A 16,186-nucleotide genomic window follows, 5' to 3' on the forward strand; every position below is an offset into this window, starting at 1 on the left:
CCCTGGTGTATGTGGCTTGTGCCGTAACCACTGTGCTACGAGCGCAGAGCCAAAAAATAATGGGGTTTTAAAGGATTTCAGGCTCCTTACTTGTCAAGTAAAAGGAATGTGTCCATCCCCAATTCTAAGGCAGTATTTTAGGCATACTTTAATAAAAGTATTAAACTAAAACTCTGTATATAACTCTCTGTCTTCCTCTCTCTCATTAATCTCTTCTACATTTTCCCTAAATGCCACAGCTGTTCTCTTCACTTCATCTTTCCCACTTCTTTTACAGAAGTAATCATCATATGTCCCCTATGCCCAGCTGTCTCAAACTATTGAAAATATCATGTTTGCCTTAGATTGCTTAAACACAAAGGATGTAGCTCCCAATAAGTGGTATTTGAGTGCCTACTATGTGTATCCAGTTAGAAACTCCTCTGACTTCAGAAGATAAATTTTTGTACAGAATAAGGAGACTTAAATTATTAAGATGAGACCATCACATAGTGGGTACTCAAAATATTAAGTAAATGAATGAATAAGCTTATTCTATGCTCTTTTGGAAATGGGAACCTGTGAGCCTTCATATCCTGTTCTTTCCTGCTGTTATCACTTGCCAGCATTGTCTTAATCTATGCCTACCTGTTAAGAAAGATGAAGCTAATTTTGCATAAATGTATCCATCTGGCTAAGCGTTTTTCCACAACCACAACAGATGAATTTATGAGTGTTAGCTACCTAGCTCATCTTCCTTTGGCTTCCTCGTGAATAAGGTTGGTTAATAGGCGTGATTCACATTTGTCTTTTAGCTGTCTGTTCCATGGGACTCCTTGGTGCCAGCAGGTCTAGAACTTCCCAGTTAAAGTCGAATGCATCTTGTGTTGAGACATCTCACCAACACCTCTGATGACTTGGAGTTTGGCAGTGGTCATATAGATTTCAAAAAGGATTAAGCAATGAAAATGATTTTGTCATGTGCTATGGTGCCATAGTTTAATTTGGAATATGTGTCATTTCTGGTGTTAAGAGAGTCATGCATCTTTACTCAGAGCAATAACAAAACATTTTCTTCCTGCTAGCTTGCAAAAGACAAAGAACGCCTGCAAGCCATGATGACCCATCTGCATGTGAAGTCTACCGAACCCAAAGCCGCCCCTCAGCCTGTAAGTCCTGCTCCCACACCCCCGGGAACAAACAGAATGGGAGAGCAGCATATTGTGGCAGATTTGGGGTGTCAAAGGCCTTAAAATCAGTTGACAGTTTCCAGTTCCCTTTTATGATGGAAGTACCATGCTGGGCGTGATGGGACATACAGAGTGGTTCAAACATGGTCCTTACCCACAGGTCCGAGCAGCCAAGCTCTTGTTTTTGGACAAAATGGTGTTAAACCAAGGTGTTAAGATATATAATGAGAGCTCATTGGAAAAAGAAAATCTTTCTGAATGGTGGGAATGCAGAAGAAGGCAGCTAAACCAGGAGAGCAGAAGAAAGAGGCATTTCAGCATGAGTAAGCAGAGAGAACGCCATCTATGAGAAATGAGCAAGCCGTAGTCTCGTCTGACAGTAACAGAGGAGAGATACAGGAGGCAAACGGTGCCAGAATAGTCAGAGGTTGAGTTATGGAGAGCATGTAATGGTTACGAAGAGATCTGAAGCGAAAATTACTCCTTCACAGTTAGGAGACCAGATGTGGTGACTTGAAATTACATTTGATTTTTAGGAATCTCCTATTTCCTACCTTGTTCCCTTTTACCGGACCTTGAAGGGTGTCATCCCGGCACAGGCCATTAATATCAAAGCAGAATGCTGGTATCTAAACCCCAAATCCTGCCCTGGACCTCCTCTCTTCTAATAAATCGATCTCTTTAACAGTTACGGTTCTCATACACTCACATTTCTAAAATTCTCCTAGTAGCTTTAACTGATTGTTCAAAATGAAGACAAGTGCTTTGCTTCTTGATTTTAAGATTTGTAAAATTTAAAGGTACACTGCCTTTATTTGATTTTGCTTGGAGTCACTGTGTGAAAATTAATTGAGCGTTGACAATCTATAGTTAGTACCAGCAATTTTAATCAATATGCAATGATGCAGCATAATGGCAAAGTATTGGTTTATCTGTTTTGACTGATTTTTTTCTATAAATAAAGCAAACATACACCCATATATGTATGATTTATGGTGATAGAAATAAAACGGAGTCAGACTATTAACCCAGCAAATACGGTAGCCTGCCAAGATGCAGTTGGCAGACAAAATTAATGTCTGAAACAGAACACATTACTGAGATATAGGACATAAAATCATTAAACACTTTGCACATCCATTTTTACTAGGAGAGAGCCCTTAGTTTCCATGTATTTTACAATGAATGGCCGTAGGACCAAAAAAGAAAGGAAAAAAAGAACCAGCCCTTTCAGAACTGTGGAATCAGTAGTCGCTCTGCTGTTTCTGTTAGCCCCTCCTTTGAAGGGGAGGGTACTGGGAAGAGTGTGAACCCAGCTAAGCCAATTGGTGAGATGCTGAAGTGACTTGGCTGACTGCTCACATGGGCATTGCACAGGGAACTCATATGCTTTGGAACTTTTTGATAGTCGTCAGATGGCTTTAGTGAAATCGTTTTCCTAGAATGAAGGGTTTGAGTTTTCCTTTGAGTCTTTGAGACCTTGCAATAAGAAAGAGAATGGGATTATCTTCTTTTTCCATGGATTAACACATTGACAGCCACCAAAAAAAAAAAAAAAAAAAAGCCAGACCTAGGCTCAATGCTAGGAGAGTTAAATACCACTTAATGTGGCAGTCAATGTGTTAAAAATAATGATAGAACAATGGTTAGACCTAGCACTCGGGAATGGACATTTTTTTTGATCATCTGGCTCCTTGAGAGCAACAGGGTTGTACAATTAAAAAGAAGGAGCTGTGAAATTCCGTGGGGCACTCAGAGAATGACTGTTGGGTGTTGGCAGGGAGCGCCATGCATGCAGGCCCACAAGGACTGTTGGGAATCTCCACATGGACCAGGGTTAAGCAGCCGGTAAACAGGGAAAAGCAGTCATGGGGGGAAATGAACAGAGAAGGAAGGTTCGTCTTGATTAGTATTAAAAGAAAAATGTGTTTTACATTCTAGGAAATTATAACTTTGAAGGGGACCTCCTACTAAATTTATTTTTAACTGCTCTATTGAAAATTCTCTACCACTAGTCAACATTATCTCTTAGTAGCTCAGCACAGTATTTCTTTATTAAAAGAAATAGGCACGAATATTTTTGACTGAAAAATTAATAGCTTTTGAATTCATAAACAGCAGGTTTTCTTTTGCAAAGAAGTCCAGTATCGCTGCACAGCACTTCTATAACCATTTATTTAGAGTCCAAGTCAAACCTTTGACAGCTAGAGCAGCTCTACAAGCCAATATAAAGAGCTCCAAGATGTAAACCAACAATAGGCCGTCTGTGTGAGGTTTGCCATTGTCAAATACATAGATTGTTTGGATTAGTTTATGTAAATGTACTGTTGTATTACCCTTTGGGGGGGAAAAAAGATCACATTTGTGTATGAAAAGTGGTTCCCTTCACTGGCAGCATTATAAATTCCTTATCCTTTAACTTACATGTGAGAAGTAAAAATTGGTGCCTGACAAGCAGGTATTGTGTGACACTCTGTTGTCGGAGTGAACCTGCCTTCTTTTCATTTATTGGAAAATAGAAAATTTTATTATAGATACCATCTTATAAATCAGGAATTATTAAAATATGTATAGGTGAGGCATTGGGAAATTAATTATAAAAGGTGGATGTAGAATGTTTTGCATAAATTTACACTTCCTTGCCAAAAAGAAAAAAAAAAAAGAGGCACACACGTACAGCAAACTCTTGAGGCTTTCAAATTCAGGGACCCAGAGTTATCTGGTAACTGATTCTAACATAAAAAATATTCCCTAGATCCTGTAATTAATTTATTCCACCCTAAATGATAGAATGAATGGTGTATGTTCAAATGAGCATCCTTCTAGAATCTTTGATTTGAAACAATGACTGGGATTCAGATTTTCAAATCTAACCATAGATGGGGAGTTTCGTGTTACAACCTTGCCAGTAAGTTTATGAAGTTTTTTTCTTTTTTCCATTTCTGTTTAAAAGAAACCTCATGTTTATTTTAAAATTCTTAGTCACTAAGTGATAGAATGCTTTGCTGTAAATGTTGCTTTTCACTAAATACCATTTGGGTGGTAAGTGTCATTTGTTATATCTTCAATCATCCAACCCGTCTCCATGTCACTGCATCAGAGAAACTGCTGAGACGCCGTGGGAGCGTTCTTACAGCAGCTCACAGGCGCGGTTTTGGATCCTGCTGTAGAATTCAGTCTTCAGGATTTGGATAGTTAGAAGATATGCTTGTCTTGGGGAGGTGCCCCAGTGTTTAGATGTGAATCTGAGCTCGACCCACACTAGGCAGAAATTGGAGGGTGAACTGGAACAGGAGGTCCTGGGCTTCCAATCCCCTGGACTCCTTCAAAACCATCTCTTCTGCTTGCTGTCTCATCTTCTGTCCTTTCAACTTTAAAAAAATAAATGATTTTAAAATAAAAAAAAAAAAATTTCCTTCAGAGTTATACCCAAGACTCAAAATGTAGATTGTTTTGGGAAAGGCAATTCCTGCATTTAATATGAAACTATTCTGACAAGTATTTATTGAGCATGCTAAATACTGAATGTAGGGTACTGAAATAAGAGAGAGGCCTGTTCCCCGGCCACTGAAGTGTTGGAGTCTTGTGGACCACACTGATAGGTAACTACACACACAGGGACACACACACACACACACACACTCACTGCGTGAAAGCATGAGCCAGGCTACATGTACGCACGACAGCTGAGCCCAGATGGGGAGGTCGAGGAAATCTTCTGGGAGAAGTGCTGTCTGAGCTGACACATAAAGGCTGAGTAGAAGAAATTTCCCTTGGGTTAAGAGTAGGTGTCTCTGGAGGAGGAAGGTAGGTCATGAGGATCAACGTGGAAGAAGGCAAGGAGTAGCCCACATCAGGTGTATGAAGCTTTTCATGCTTCTAATTGTATTAAGGCTGAGAAGCTCACCAGAGCAGCTGTAAGTTCTAGGGATAGGTACAGAAAAGCAGAAAAGCGGTTATTGACATAGGTTTAGAACGGCCAAGTTTGCTGTACTTCAAGTTTTGAAAGATTCTTCTCTTTTCCATGGAAAAAGAAGCAAAAGCAAAAAATAAGATGATAATAAACTGCTTTGGTGACAATGACTGGTATGCTTTTGTTCCAGACTCAGTAACATTCTTTACTTAAACACCTAGACATACTGCTGGGCGTCTGATGTCTCCATGCTTACTACTCCACGGAGAATTTGCCACCGAAATATTTTCTTGTGGGGAGGAGGGGGAGAACAAAACTCAAGAGAACAAAACAACAAAAAGAAACACATCTGTGTTACAACTTTATTAAGTTGTTAAGGATTTTTTAAGACTTTTCTCTGTCATTGTCAGAAATACACTGTAAATTGTGAGTATGTGGAGGTGCGTCTTGCTGCGGGGCACTCCTGCACATCAGAGAGCAACCCTGATCCCAGAGAAACCACATTCTTTCGGATTTGGTGGGCACCTAATTACAGTGTAGATAGTATATCCTTCTTTACGAAAATCTTATAAAACACTTGCAGGAACTTGGATATTTGGAATGAAATGCAATATTAGATTTTGCTCTTTTACACATTTTCTTTAACCATAGCAATTAGGACTGTTTTGAAATAGTTTTTAGCTACTGTAAAAATAAAGCACCCCTGGCTCTGAAGGATTTAAGAAAAAAAAAGGTCTTTTAACTCTTCAAGGATCATTTGGGCAGCTAGGGTGTTGGTTTAAGGTTGGAGACAAATAACATTAGGCAGTCTTACAAAGGGGGCTTCTCAGGCACAACGTACAAAAATAATTTTAGGTACTGTTTTTCATTAAAGTCCCCCTCCTCAACTCAAGTTTTGTTGTTTTGAGTATCACTGCCAGTTATACCAACATCTAAGTCAGTGTCCTCTGCCAGCACCAGCTAACATGGGCCAGCCTGAGATAGTCAAGGACAGCAGCACAGGCTTATGACAAAGGCCTCCAGCTGCCCCCCGCTGTCTTGCCCTCCCCATGGTCTAGTAATGTCCCTTTTGCCTCAGAAAGGTTGTCTCTGAACTCAGTGATTCATGCCCAGAAACGCTGCCACCACACAGTTTAAGCAGGACTTGGGCCCGCTCAGGCCAGGAAAACCAACAGCTGAAAAACAAGTTCTGTGAGCCCGAAAGTCCCTACTATGCAGTTGTGTCCCTGGATGTTTGGGTTTCAGGTTTGTCTTTTGTTCCCAGAATCTGTTTTCATGTGAGGCAAGAACACAAACAAAAATAAAAAAGGAGTTCTTATGGGAATACTTACAGCAAGTCTGTTTCTGTCTGGGGTTTACATCAGCGGCTTGTTTATTTTTTAAAAATGTGAGTGACTCATCATCTTTAAATGGGAGAGGAGATTACTGTTTAAAAACTAAAGATTAATTTTTTTGTTTGTTTTTTGTTTTTATTTCTCCAAAAAGAACTAAGCAGAATGGGTAGCTGATAAAATTCAAATGGTCTCAGTGGCTAAGATGTCCTGTGTCGTCCTTCTGTAACTGGACCGAGAGAAAAGGCAATGCTTGAGACCACAAATAAATTTTAAAAAGAAAAAAAGAAAACCCTGCAGCAATTTTAAATGGCATAAGAATTTAACTTCTGGCCAGAGTTTCAAAGAGATTATCTTTGCTGAAATCATCACATGATGGAAACTTGCCATGTAGAAAATATCAGAGTTACTGACTTTTCTAAACATAGCAACTTCTTTCTAAATAGAAAATGAACACAATAAGAAAAAAAGGCTTTCCATCAGGAAAAGAAACCCTCCCAGTCCATTCCCTTCCTGCTCTGTGCCCTAGGAAAAAAAATTATCTTTTAAAACCTTTAACTACCATCAGAAACACGAGACACATACAATTTCATTTCTAATTGATGATTATATTAAGATTTAATAGTTTACAATTAAGATGAACATTTCAAGATTATAGCAAAACCCACACCGTTCTCCATTTGCTCTTCTGTTCTAAGTCTGTAATTAATTTCCGGGGGGCCACTTTTTTTTTTTTTTTTTTAGAGAGAGACCTTAATTAAAAGAGAGATTTAGCTTGAACACTGAACCTGTTTTAGAGTCTTTCTCTCTTTTCATTCTCTTCTCCTTTCCTTCCTCTCCATCTCCCTCTCTCTCTCCCCCTCCTTCCCTATGGCTTCCCACTGCTCCCCCCCCAGCCTTGCTTTTCCAAAATGGTTTATCCTCAAGACAAGCATGTGATCATCAAACACAAGTTGAAAAGTTGAGAAACTTCTGTGCCAGTTGACAAGGTTGACATTTCATTAACTTGTTGGTTCAGCCTTCAAATGATTTTTTGTGGCAAAGCACCCTCTGTTTGGAGTTTACAGCTTTTTGTTCTTCCTTCCCTCACAGGCTACATACAGTCATGTTTAATTTGGAATCTGGGCTCCTTTGGCAAATTAGCAATTAGAACAATTTTGTGGGAATATGTATATGTGTCATTAGTTTTCCTGCAAATTAATAGCAAGGGCAGAGGTCAGGCAGAAATTTTCCACTTGACTGCAGCTCCTCTATTGAGACTTGGCACTTGGTTTTGGAATGGCCACAGCTGCTCTCAGCCACCCTCTTCCTCTAGGAACTGTCTTTTAATTAGTTTACCTCATAGCCATCATTACAAATATTACTGCCTCCCCTCCTCGAAATAAAATTACTGTTTCTACAAAATATTCCAGTGACATCTTGCACCACTGAACATTGATGGTGGGGTCACTCGAATGCAGCATTTAATCATTAGATCACCTCCATCCGCGTCTCCTAATTAAAGTCCTTACAATACATTTTTATCTGGTAATTAGCCGAGATTGGCTGCTTCCTCTGTGGCTTATTAGAGACAGCCCAGCAGTGGGTGTGAATCACGGTGTCATTTGTCAAGCCTGGTAAGCCCCCTCTCTGCTCTCTTCTGGCTCAGTGTTTATTTCCACTTGCTATGTTCACAAGCCTCCAGAAAATTCTACCTGCATCTCTTCCTTCATGGTTTGTGCTGACCTGGAGGAATTTTATTTTCACAGTTGCCTTTTCTGACAGAAGTAGTACAAGTGGTAAAAACCTTGGTAAAAGCTTCAAGAGTCAAATTTCTTTTTGCATTTGATGATAAGTTACTGTGGGATTCGTCTCTTCTTCTTAGATATGAACACCCCCCAAAAGGTGGGCTTATGCTTGCCGAATATTTACATGAGTTTTGATTTTTTTTTTTTTTTTTTTTGACAATTAAACTGGTACCTAGTGGATTTGATGACCTTCCTCCCCAAACTGGAAAGGAGCATACGTAGTTCTTAAGGACATTTTTGTTTTTAATTTTTGTTATGTTTTTGAAAAAGCCACCATGTTTAGGGTTGATGGTCTTAAGCCAAAAAGTAGTTAGTCCTCAGAGTTGCTTTGTGTTTGTTGTGTGCCTCCGCCTTTGACTAATGTCTCTATTGGATGGTAAGCATGTCAAGGGCAGCAATCTGGCATTTTTATTCCTATTTTTGTCATCAGAGACCAGCTGCCCTGTATTTGCTCAGTAATACGTGTTGATTGGATGCCATTTGGAAGCAGGGATAAAAGCATTCATGGAATCCTTTTTTAAAATGAGCATACAGGAGGATGAAACTTGGAAGTATGTATTTTCCCATTAAGTTGTCTAGAATGACATAAATGTGTGGTTTGACTTCACTTCTGAGTTGGGACTATGGATGAATTATTTAATCTCTTCAAGCCTCAGTTTGCTTATCTGTAAAATATGAGAAGTAACATCTCAGATATTAGTGGTGGAATGAGGCGCAGGTGGTTTAAAACATGATTTTAAAAAAGTGACCCATGACTTTCCATGTTTTTAAAAAACATGGTTTACAAAAGTGACCCATGACTTTCCAAAGTGTTCCAAGATTCTTAGCCTTCGCAACATCCAAATTATAAAATCTATGTATTTATGGGCATGAGCCTTTCATGAACTACTTTCCTTGACCTTCGGCTTAGGCTGATGCTTACATGTACTGTTCCTGGACTTGGTTAGCGATTAAGGCCCGAGGAGAGGAAGAGGTCAGCCCCAATTCTGGCCCCTGGCTTCTTAGCTCTGCTCCATCCCATGGCTGCTACTCTGAACTCTCAGTACTCACTTTGCAAATGTGTGTCATAAAGTCAAGTTTCCAGCTCCATTGAGAAAGCAGCTCCCAGTATCTGCCCAGCTTGCTGGGGCATTTGTGAGGGCAGGGCCGTCACCATAGCTTGCTCTTTTTGGGCATCGGGGGGGGGGGGGGTCTCTTGTTTGCTGAGTCAGCATTCCAAGCTGAAAATAAAAGGGTAAGCACAACTAAAAGCCACTGGCCAGCATTAGTTCCCAGCACTGCGTTTGCATTTTTCCATTAGTATTTCTTCAATGATATTTGATCTTTCTTTTCTTCGTATTCATTGCTTTTTCATGGAACTCCCCCAAACATGTTAGAGAGGATTCTCATGACCTTTCTTTTCTTTTCTTTTTACTGGAATATGAGTAAAGGTTGAGTCTTCTCAACAAATTGTAACTCTTTTAATATGTTGTTTGATTATGATCTCAGAGGAATCTCATTTTTAATGCCTTCCACAAATAGTGCCTTGTACTTAAGGCTGACTATAGCGATGGTGAAATAGACTTATTATGGTAAGTGATTCAAAGTCTGGTTTAAGAAAATGTTACCAAGTAAGCCTACTTTGCTGAAGTTTCTTGAATTTGGGGGTGGCTCTGTGTATCTGAGATAGCAATTCTCTGTAAACTGTGATACATATATTGAAATCAACCAAGTTCTTCAGCATTGCCAGACTTAAAATAATATTTCTGTTTCAACAAATTTTGGGAAAGCGTTGTCCGTTTTAGTATTTTTAAGAACAGCACTTCAAAATGAAGGTAAAATTGATAAAAATAAAACAGTACTCATTCCTTTCTAAGTAATACTTCTTTACTTGGAGCAATAGATTATTTTCCATCTTATGAGACATGCACATGTGAAGAAAAAAATCAAAAATCTTAACAGTTCCAGGTCTCTCATATTCCATAAAGAATACGCCGTATTTAAAAAAATTAATAGATCCCAATCCTGTATTTGATAAGAGTTTAATGACGATTACACAAAGCTTTTAAAGAGTATTTTCTGCCAACTGATAGGAATAAATGATGGCTGACTGGATCCCTGCCATTGTCTTTAATATGAGTAACAGGCCAAACGTATTTGCAGTGAGTTCCCATCACCCATGAAATTTCATGATGTAGTTAACTAGCCTGTTCCCATGCAGTCCAGTGTAGTAGCTACTAGCCACATGGGACCATTTACATTTATTAAAATTAAAGTTTGATTCTAGTGAAAACAGCTTTATGGTTGTGCTAGTACATTGCAGAAAGTTCCGTTGGACAGTCCAGCTCCACACCAGTGTGTGCCAACTGATGCTCCCTAAAATACTCATCTTCACTGGGATCGTTAAGGGCTCCATCTCCCTCTTTGAGATTTGCGAGGCACATCAGTTGACTAAAATAGGTGAGACATCATAGTTCAAGAAATGTCTTGACTCAGAATTTCTCAAACTCATTAGAATAGGTGACCCTTTATGTGTCCATAAACACCCATTTATAGCAGCCTTTGGAAAGACTATGGCAAGAGATAATTTATACTACATACTAAGTAAATTGGCTTTTCACGGGACTTACCTCCTGTTTTAGTTGATGATAAACATATCTGCTCAGAGAAACAACATTATCCAGACATCCTCTGTGTTATTCCTGCTGGATGCGAGCTGTTTCCTTGGGTGCTCAGTTGTTCTGAAGGTCTTCTAAGAAGTGTTCTTTTCCTCACAGCTGAATCTGGTCTCAAGCGTCACACTCTCCAAGTCCGCATCAGAGGCTTCTCCACAGAGCTTACCTCATACGCCAACGACCCCCACGGCCCCCCTGACTCCTGTCACCCAAGGCCCCTCAGTCATCACCACCACCAGCATGCACACGGTGGGACCCATCCGCAGGCGGTACTCAGACAAATACAACGTGCCCATTTCTTCAGGTAGATACTCCACTTTTTGCCTCATGTAGAATGACAATCTGCAATTCTTGCAGACCAGCCTCTTTTTAAAAAGTGATAATTAATAGGACAATGATTCTTATTTAGCAGATATTGCGCAGAACCAAGAATTTTATAAGAATGCAGAAGTTAGACCACCATTTACATATGCATCTTTAATTAGGCAGGTAAGTAAATAACACAGTATATGAAATTGTATCAAAAGGTGTACGTGTACATGGATATATTATATTGATGAAGTTGGTTTAAAACCGCTTAGTATGCAAGCATGCTGAAACCTTTTCTATAAGGTTTTTTAAAACTGCAATATATAACATAATTGCTTTTGATTAAGTATTACAATACGATGTGATTATTAGGAAATTCATTTCACACAACAGTGAAAATGAGCCTGTTTAAAGATGGCAAGTCAATTATCACAAGCTACAGTAATCTCTGATCCCTAGAATTAATCTGAGCTCTAAATAATTACTGAGCTTTAATCAGCTAGTGAAATGTTTTGCATTTCTCTTTGATTCTGCTTTATGAATGACTAATAAATTAATATTTCTGTATGGAAACAGAAATAAAAACTCAAAACAATTAGATAATTCCATTTTGAATTTTGCTATTGAACTGTTAAATACAGCCATCAATCTTAGATCATTTTGTGAAACCTTTCTTAGGATTTAGCTCCCAACTCACAGTTATTTTATATTTTCAAGAAACCATATAATGACGATTCTGCTGATTTGGTCATAAATTAATCTTCTATTACTGTTTGCTTTCCAGGCCATTCTTGAATCTCCAGAAAAGCAGCTAACACTAAATGAAATCTATAACTGGTTCACACGAATGTTTGCTTACTTCCGACGCAACGCGGCCACGTGGAAGGTAAGCGTTCCCTCAGGCCTGTTTGATCTTGGACCCTGATGTTGGTAGCACAGTTTGTTTTGACAAAATGCACTTACACTATAAAGAAGTTACATTTATATTGTTTTGATGCTTTCCAAGTATCCCATCTTTAGGAGTATTTGATTGGGAGAATATTTCCATTCTGACTGAAAAGCTAAGATGGAAATAGCACTAGCATTTGATGTGTGGACCAGCCAACCAGTAAAAGCATTTCTCTCTGGCTGGAATCTGTAGGGAAAAAGCAGATGCCACTCTTGCCCAAATGTTAAGGTTATAACCACAGTCGATATTTCCAGAGGTGCGTAGATAACTTGTGCTCTCGCTGGTAGGAACCTGCAGTGGCTAGATAGAAGCTCATTAATTCAAGTAGTAGAGAAAACTACTGTCCATATACTAGCACTGGATATGGGAGTCATAGCCAGTGCATACAAAGTATTATGTATTCCAGAGAATACAATGTATTATGAAGACGGTCTTTTGTTTGTTTGTTTTGTTTTTAAGTCAGGAGGCTTGTAAATACACTGAGGCAGAAAAGTAGCCTCTAAATGATGGAACTTCATTAGGACACTATTTCCTATAAAACACATCAGGTTCCATAGCTCCATGTTGGACACCCCCAACAAAGCTTGGGGTTAGGTGGCATGCCTTCCTCATTCCTAGCTCAGCACTTGGTTCATAGATTCCATTGGTATCTGCTCTGTTGTATGAGAGTAGGCTCTCGTAAATTTTTGAACTTTCTCATTTTCAATGTATTAGTGTCTGATATCCTTCCTTAAATTGAAGGAGACATGTACACTCTGATGTTTCCATTTCATTACTACCCGGAATTCTTATAATTCCTGAACTTCAAATTATTTAGAAACATTTAATGCAAACATTTTTGGATATTTTTACATGTCGTTAGTCTAAATATGATACAGATTTATCACAGGATGCTAGGGAAACTTGCTTTACTTGAAATTAATGCCTTCCTTTTCTTAATTCCTTAATTTTATATGGGAGAAAAACAAAAGCCAAAAAGAAAAAAAAAAGGGCAGAAAAACACATTTACTCTGTTAAGTCCTGATAAATTAGCATTTTAAAAGAGAAAGAATATAGCTGTAGAATTAATTCATCAACTTTACAGAGACTGTTATGGCCCAAATTAGCCTTTCATTTTTATTAAGACACAGGAACACCAAAGGGAACCTATGTTTAAAATCTCACCTTCTTTTCCTCAGCCTGCCTTGGGAGATAAAATATAAAGGATCTTTAGTTATGAATGTTTTTAAATATTTAGAAAGCAGAAGCAGGAAGCAGACATTTTCTTGAAATTGCCTTTTATAAATAGAAATGATCAAATTTAAAAATAATTACCAGTTGTGAATATAATATTGAAGCTCAGATCTTCAGATTGAATTTTTTCATTTTGCAAATGATAGGAAAAAAGTGTCATTAATATAAACAACCCCAAAAGAAGTACTTGATGACTCATAAATACGTGTAATTTTCTCTATGTGTCCTTATTTGTACTGTGCTCTGAGACAAAAGATGAAATGCCCAGTGAAAGTTATGTCTAAGAAGAGCTTATTTAGCTTTTTTGAAAATTCTTCGATTTCTGGTTGTTTTCTGCTCAGATGCACATTCTTGGAAAACAAAGCTTAAGTTTTGGCTTTGTGCTGTTACTTACTTGGCTATATTGTTCAGCCAGATCAACAGAAACCCTTGGAAACCTTTTTATCAGAAGTAGCTTCTAAGCTCTTTTAATTCTGTACATCTTGATACTTATTGTAAAATATCAGACAATGGCTGGGCGTGGTGGCTCACACCTATAATTCTAGCATTTTGGGAGTCTGAAGCAGTTGGATTGTTTGAGCTTGCAAGTTTGAGACTGGCCTGAGCCAGAGTGAGACCTTGTCTCAGAAAAAAAAAAAAAAAAGAAAGAAAGAAAGAGAGGAAAGAAAATAGCCGGGCATTGTGGTAGGCGCCTGTAGTCCCAGCTACTTGGGAGGCTGAGGCAAGGGGATCACGTAAGCCCAAGAGTTTGAGGTTGCTGTGAGCTGTGACATCACCACACTCTACCGAGGGCTGTAATACAGTGAAACTCTGTCTCAAAAAAAAAAAAAAAAAAAAATCAGACAGTGCTTAGAATTGGGAGCAATGTCAACTTCTCTCACAGTTATTCTCCTGTGTGAATACATATTCTGTCTGGATTTTTTTTTTTTTTTTTTTTTTTTTTTTGTAGAGACAGAGTCTCACTGTACCGCCCTCGGGTAGAGTGCTGTGGCGTCACACAGCTCACAGCAACCTCTAACTCTTGGGCTTACACGATTCTCTTGCCTCAGCCTCCCGAGCAGCTGGGACTACAGGCGCCCGCCACAACGCCTGGCTATTTTTTTGTTGCAGTTTGGCCTGGGCTGGGTTTGAACCCGCCACCCTCCGCGTATAGGGCCGGCACCCTACTCACTGAGCCACAGGCGCCGCCCTCTGTCTGGATTTTTAAAGGAAATTTGGCTTTATTTATTACACCTCAGTTTTGTTCCACTGAATAACCAGCCTTCACATCCTATACTACTATACTTTTGTGCAGCATAAGAAAGAAAATGTTACTTAAAAGCTAGACTACCGGGTGGCGCCTGTGGCTCAAGGAGTAGGGCGCCGGTCCCATATGCCAGAGGTGGCGGGTTCAAACCCAGCCCCGGCCAAAAACCAAAAAAAAAAAAAAAAAAGCTAGACTAAATATATGCAAAGAAACTTGCCCTACCAAGTAAAATTATGACATACCAAGTGTTTACAGTTTCGTTTTGGTTGTTTTTAAGCAAACCCATCAAACTTTTTGAATGAGGTATCCTTTGGTAGTCACCTGGGTATCTTGAACCTACTCTAGTTATGCTGACATTACTCAAAACTATTTGGGAATTTATTCTGTCTCTTCTTGTGAACAGTTCATCACACCATGCAATAAAACTTGTCATTATTGTCTAAATACTCCCCATGTTGAAGAAGAAAAATTATTATGTACCTTGAATTCTTTCCAATCGTGATTGTCCAAATATTGAAACACCTCTCAACATATCAAGATTTGCCACCTATGAAGTTAATTCAGAAAGGAAATACTGCAGGCAGTGGAAGGGAAGGCTGCTCAGTGTCTGCACAGCAGCAGGGTCACTGGGATTGAGTGAGCTCACAAGGCAGATGGAGTGTGATGTCCACTTCTCATACCCCAATTGAGTCACTTACTTACTCTATACAAGAAGAAAAATTTAAGTAAATGACCTGGGTCTCTTTGTAATGTCCTCATGCCCAGTGTTGAGTCTAGATCAGTAAGTTTAACCAGGCAGGGCTAAGGAAGCCGTGCTAGTTACTGTACCTAGTAAGGCTCATAGGAAAGATGAAATGTGAAAAGCTCTTCATCATTGAGTTGAGACCTTCCTTTCTGATAGATTACCAGTGTCAAGGGTCTTAGCTTAGGAATGACCAGAAATGACTTTTAACCATAAAAAAAAAGAAACATGCATCTGTGGAAAATGTCAGCTGCAGGAATAGTCGTTTTGCCATTGAGAGTTCTGCTCATGTGTTCCTTTGGCATTTGCTCAATTAATTAAGGCCCTTGTTCATAGTCAGGGCCAACTCTCACATATATTCCAGAAGGTAAGACATAGCTTGATGATGGATACTGATCCCTTGGGGGTCAGTTCACCCCCTGACCCTGTTAGTTGGCTATACGAGGTGATACTCTCAGTGGTAAAATACAATTTAGAGTTCTTCTTAATAAAACTGATGGAAATTTTTAAAGCTAGAAACTGTTAAGAACAAAACTGTATTTAGCAATGTTAACCAAGTCTTCATCTTTCATGGTTTAAAAAAAAAAATACCCCTTTTTTATGGAGGTGGGTGGGCTTAGAAGGGGCGTTTCTAAGCTTTGCATGTTTTCTTATTTTGAAGTCATAGTAACAGCATTTTCAGATTTGTACTGTGAAACCTATTTTGGATGATATGTATACATATTACAAATATTTCTTCTGGTTAGAAATTACCAGAGACTGCACTAAAATGCCAAAGTACAATTAATTCATAATTTTGGTTTATTTTTGCTCTTGGAAAAAATACCCTTAACCACAGAAGGTCATCCTCGGG

General features: G+C 38.9%; 1 protein-coding gene across 16 annotated transcripts in view; it reads left to right on the plus strand.

Moving 5' to 3' along the window:
• FOXP1 (forkhead box P1) overlaps positions 1-16,186 on the plus strand; it is a 616,360-nt gene that overhangs the window by 583,715 nt on the left and 16,459 nt on the right. For 14 of the 16 annotated variants that reach the window (XM_053600814.1, XM_053600806.1, XM_053600809.1 and 11 more), the window contains 4 exons: positions 1,065-1,148; positions 10,957-11,158; positions 11,264-11,343; positions 11,948-12,049. In XM_053600814.1, coding sequence (XP_053456789.1) covers positions 1,065-1,148; positions 10,957-11,158; positions 11,264-11,343; positions 11,948-12,049 — 468 coding nt within the window. The remainder of the gene's footprint in view (positions 1-1,064; positions 1,149-10,956; positions 11,159-11,263; positions 11,344-11,947; positions 12,050-16,186) is intronic. The other 2 variants (XM_053600815.1, XM_053600805.1) reach the window with 1 other exon arrangement.

Source organism: Nycticebus coucang, chromosome 8 (genome assembly GCF_027406575.1).
Source record: "Nycticebus coucang isolate mNycCou1 chromosome 8, mNycCou1.pri, whole genome shotgun sequence".
Classification (NCBI taxonomy): Eukaryota; Metazoa; Chordata; class Mammalia; order Primates; family Lorisidae; genus Nycticebus; species Nycticebus coucang.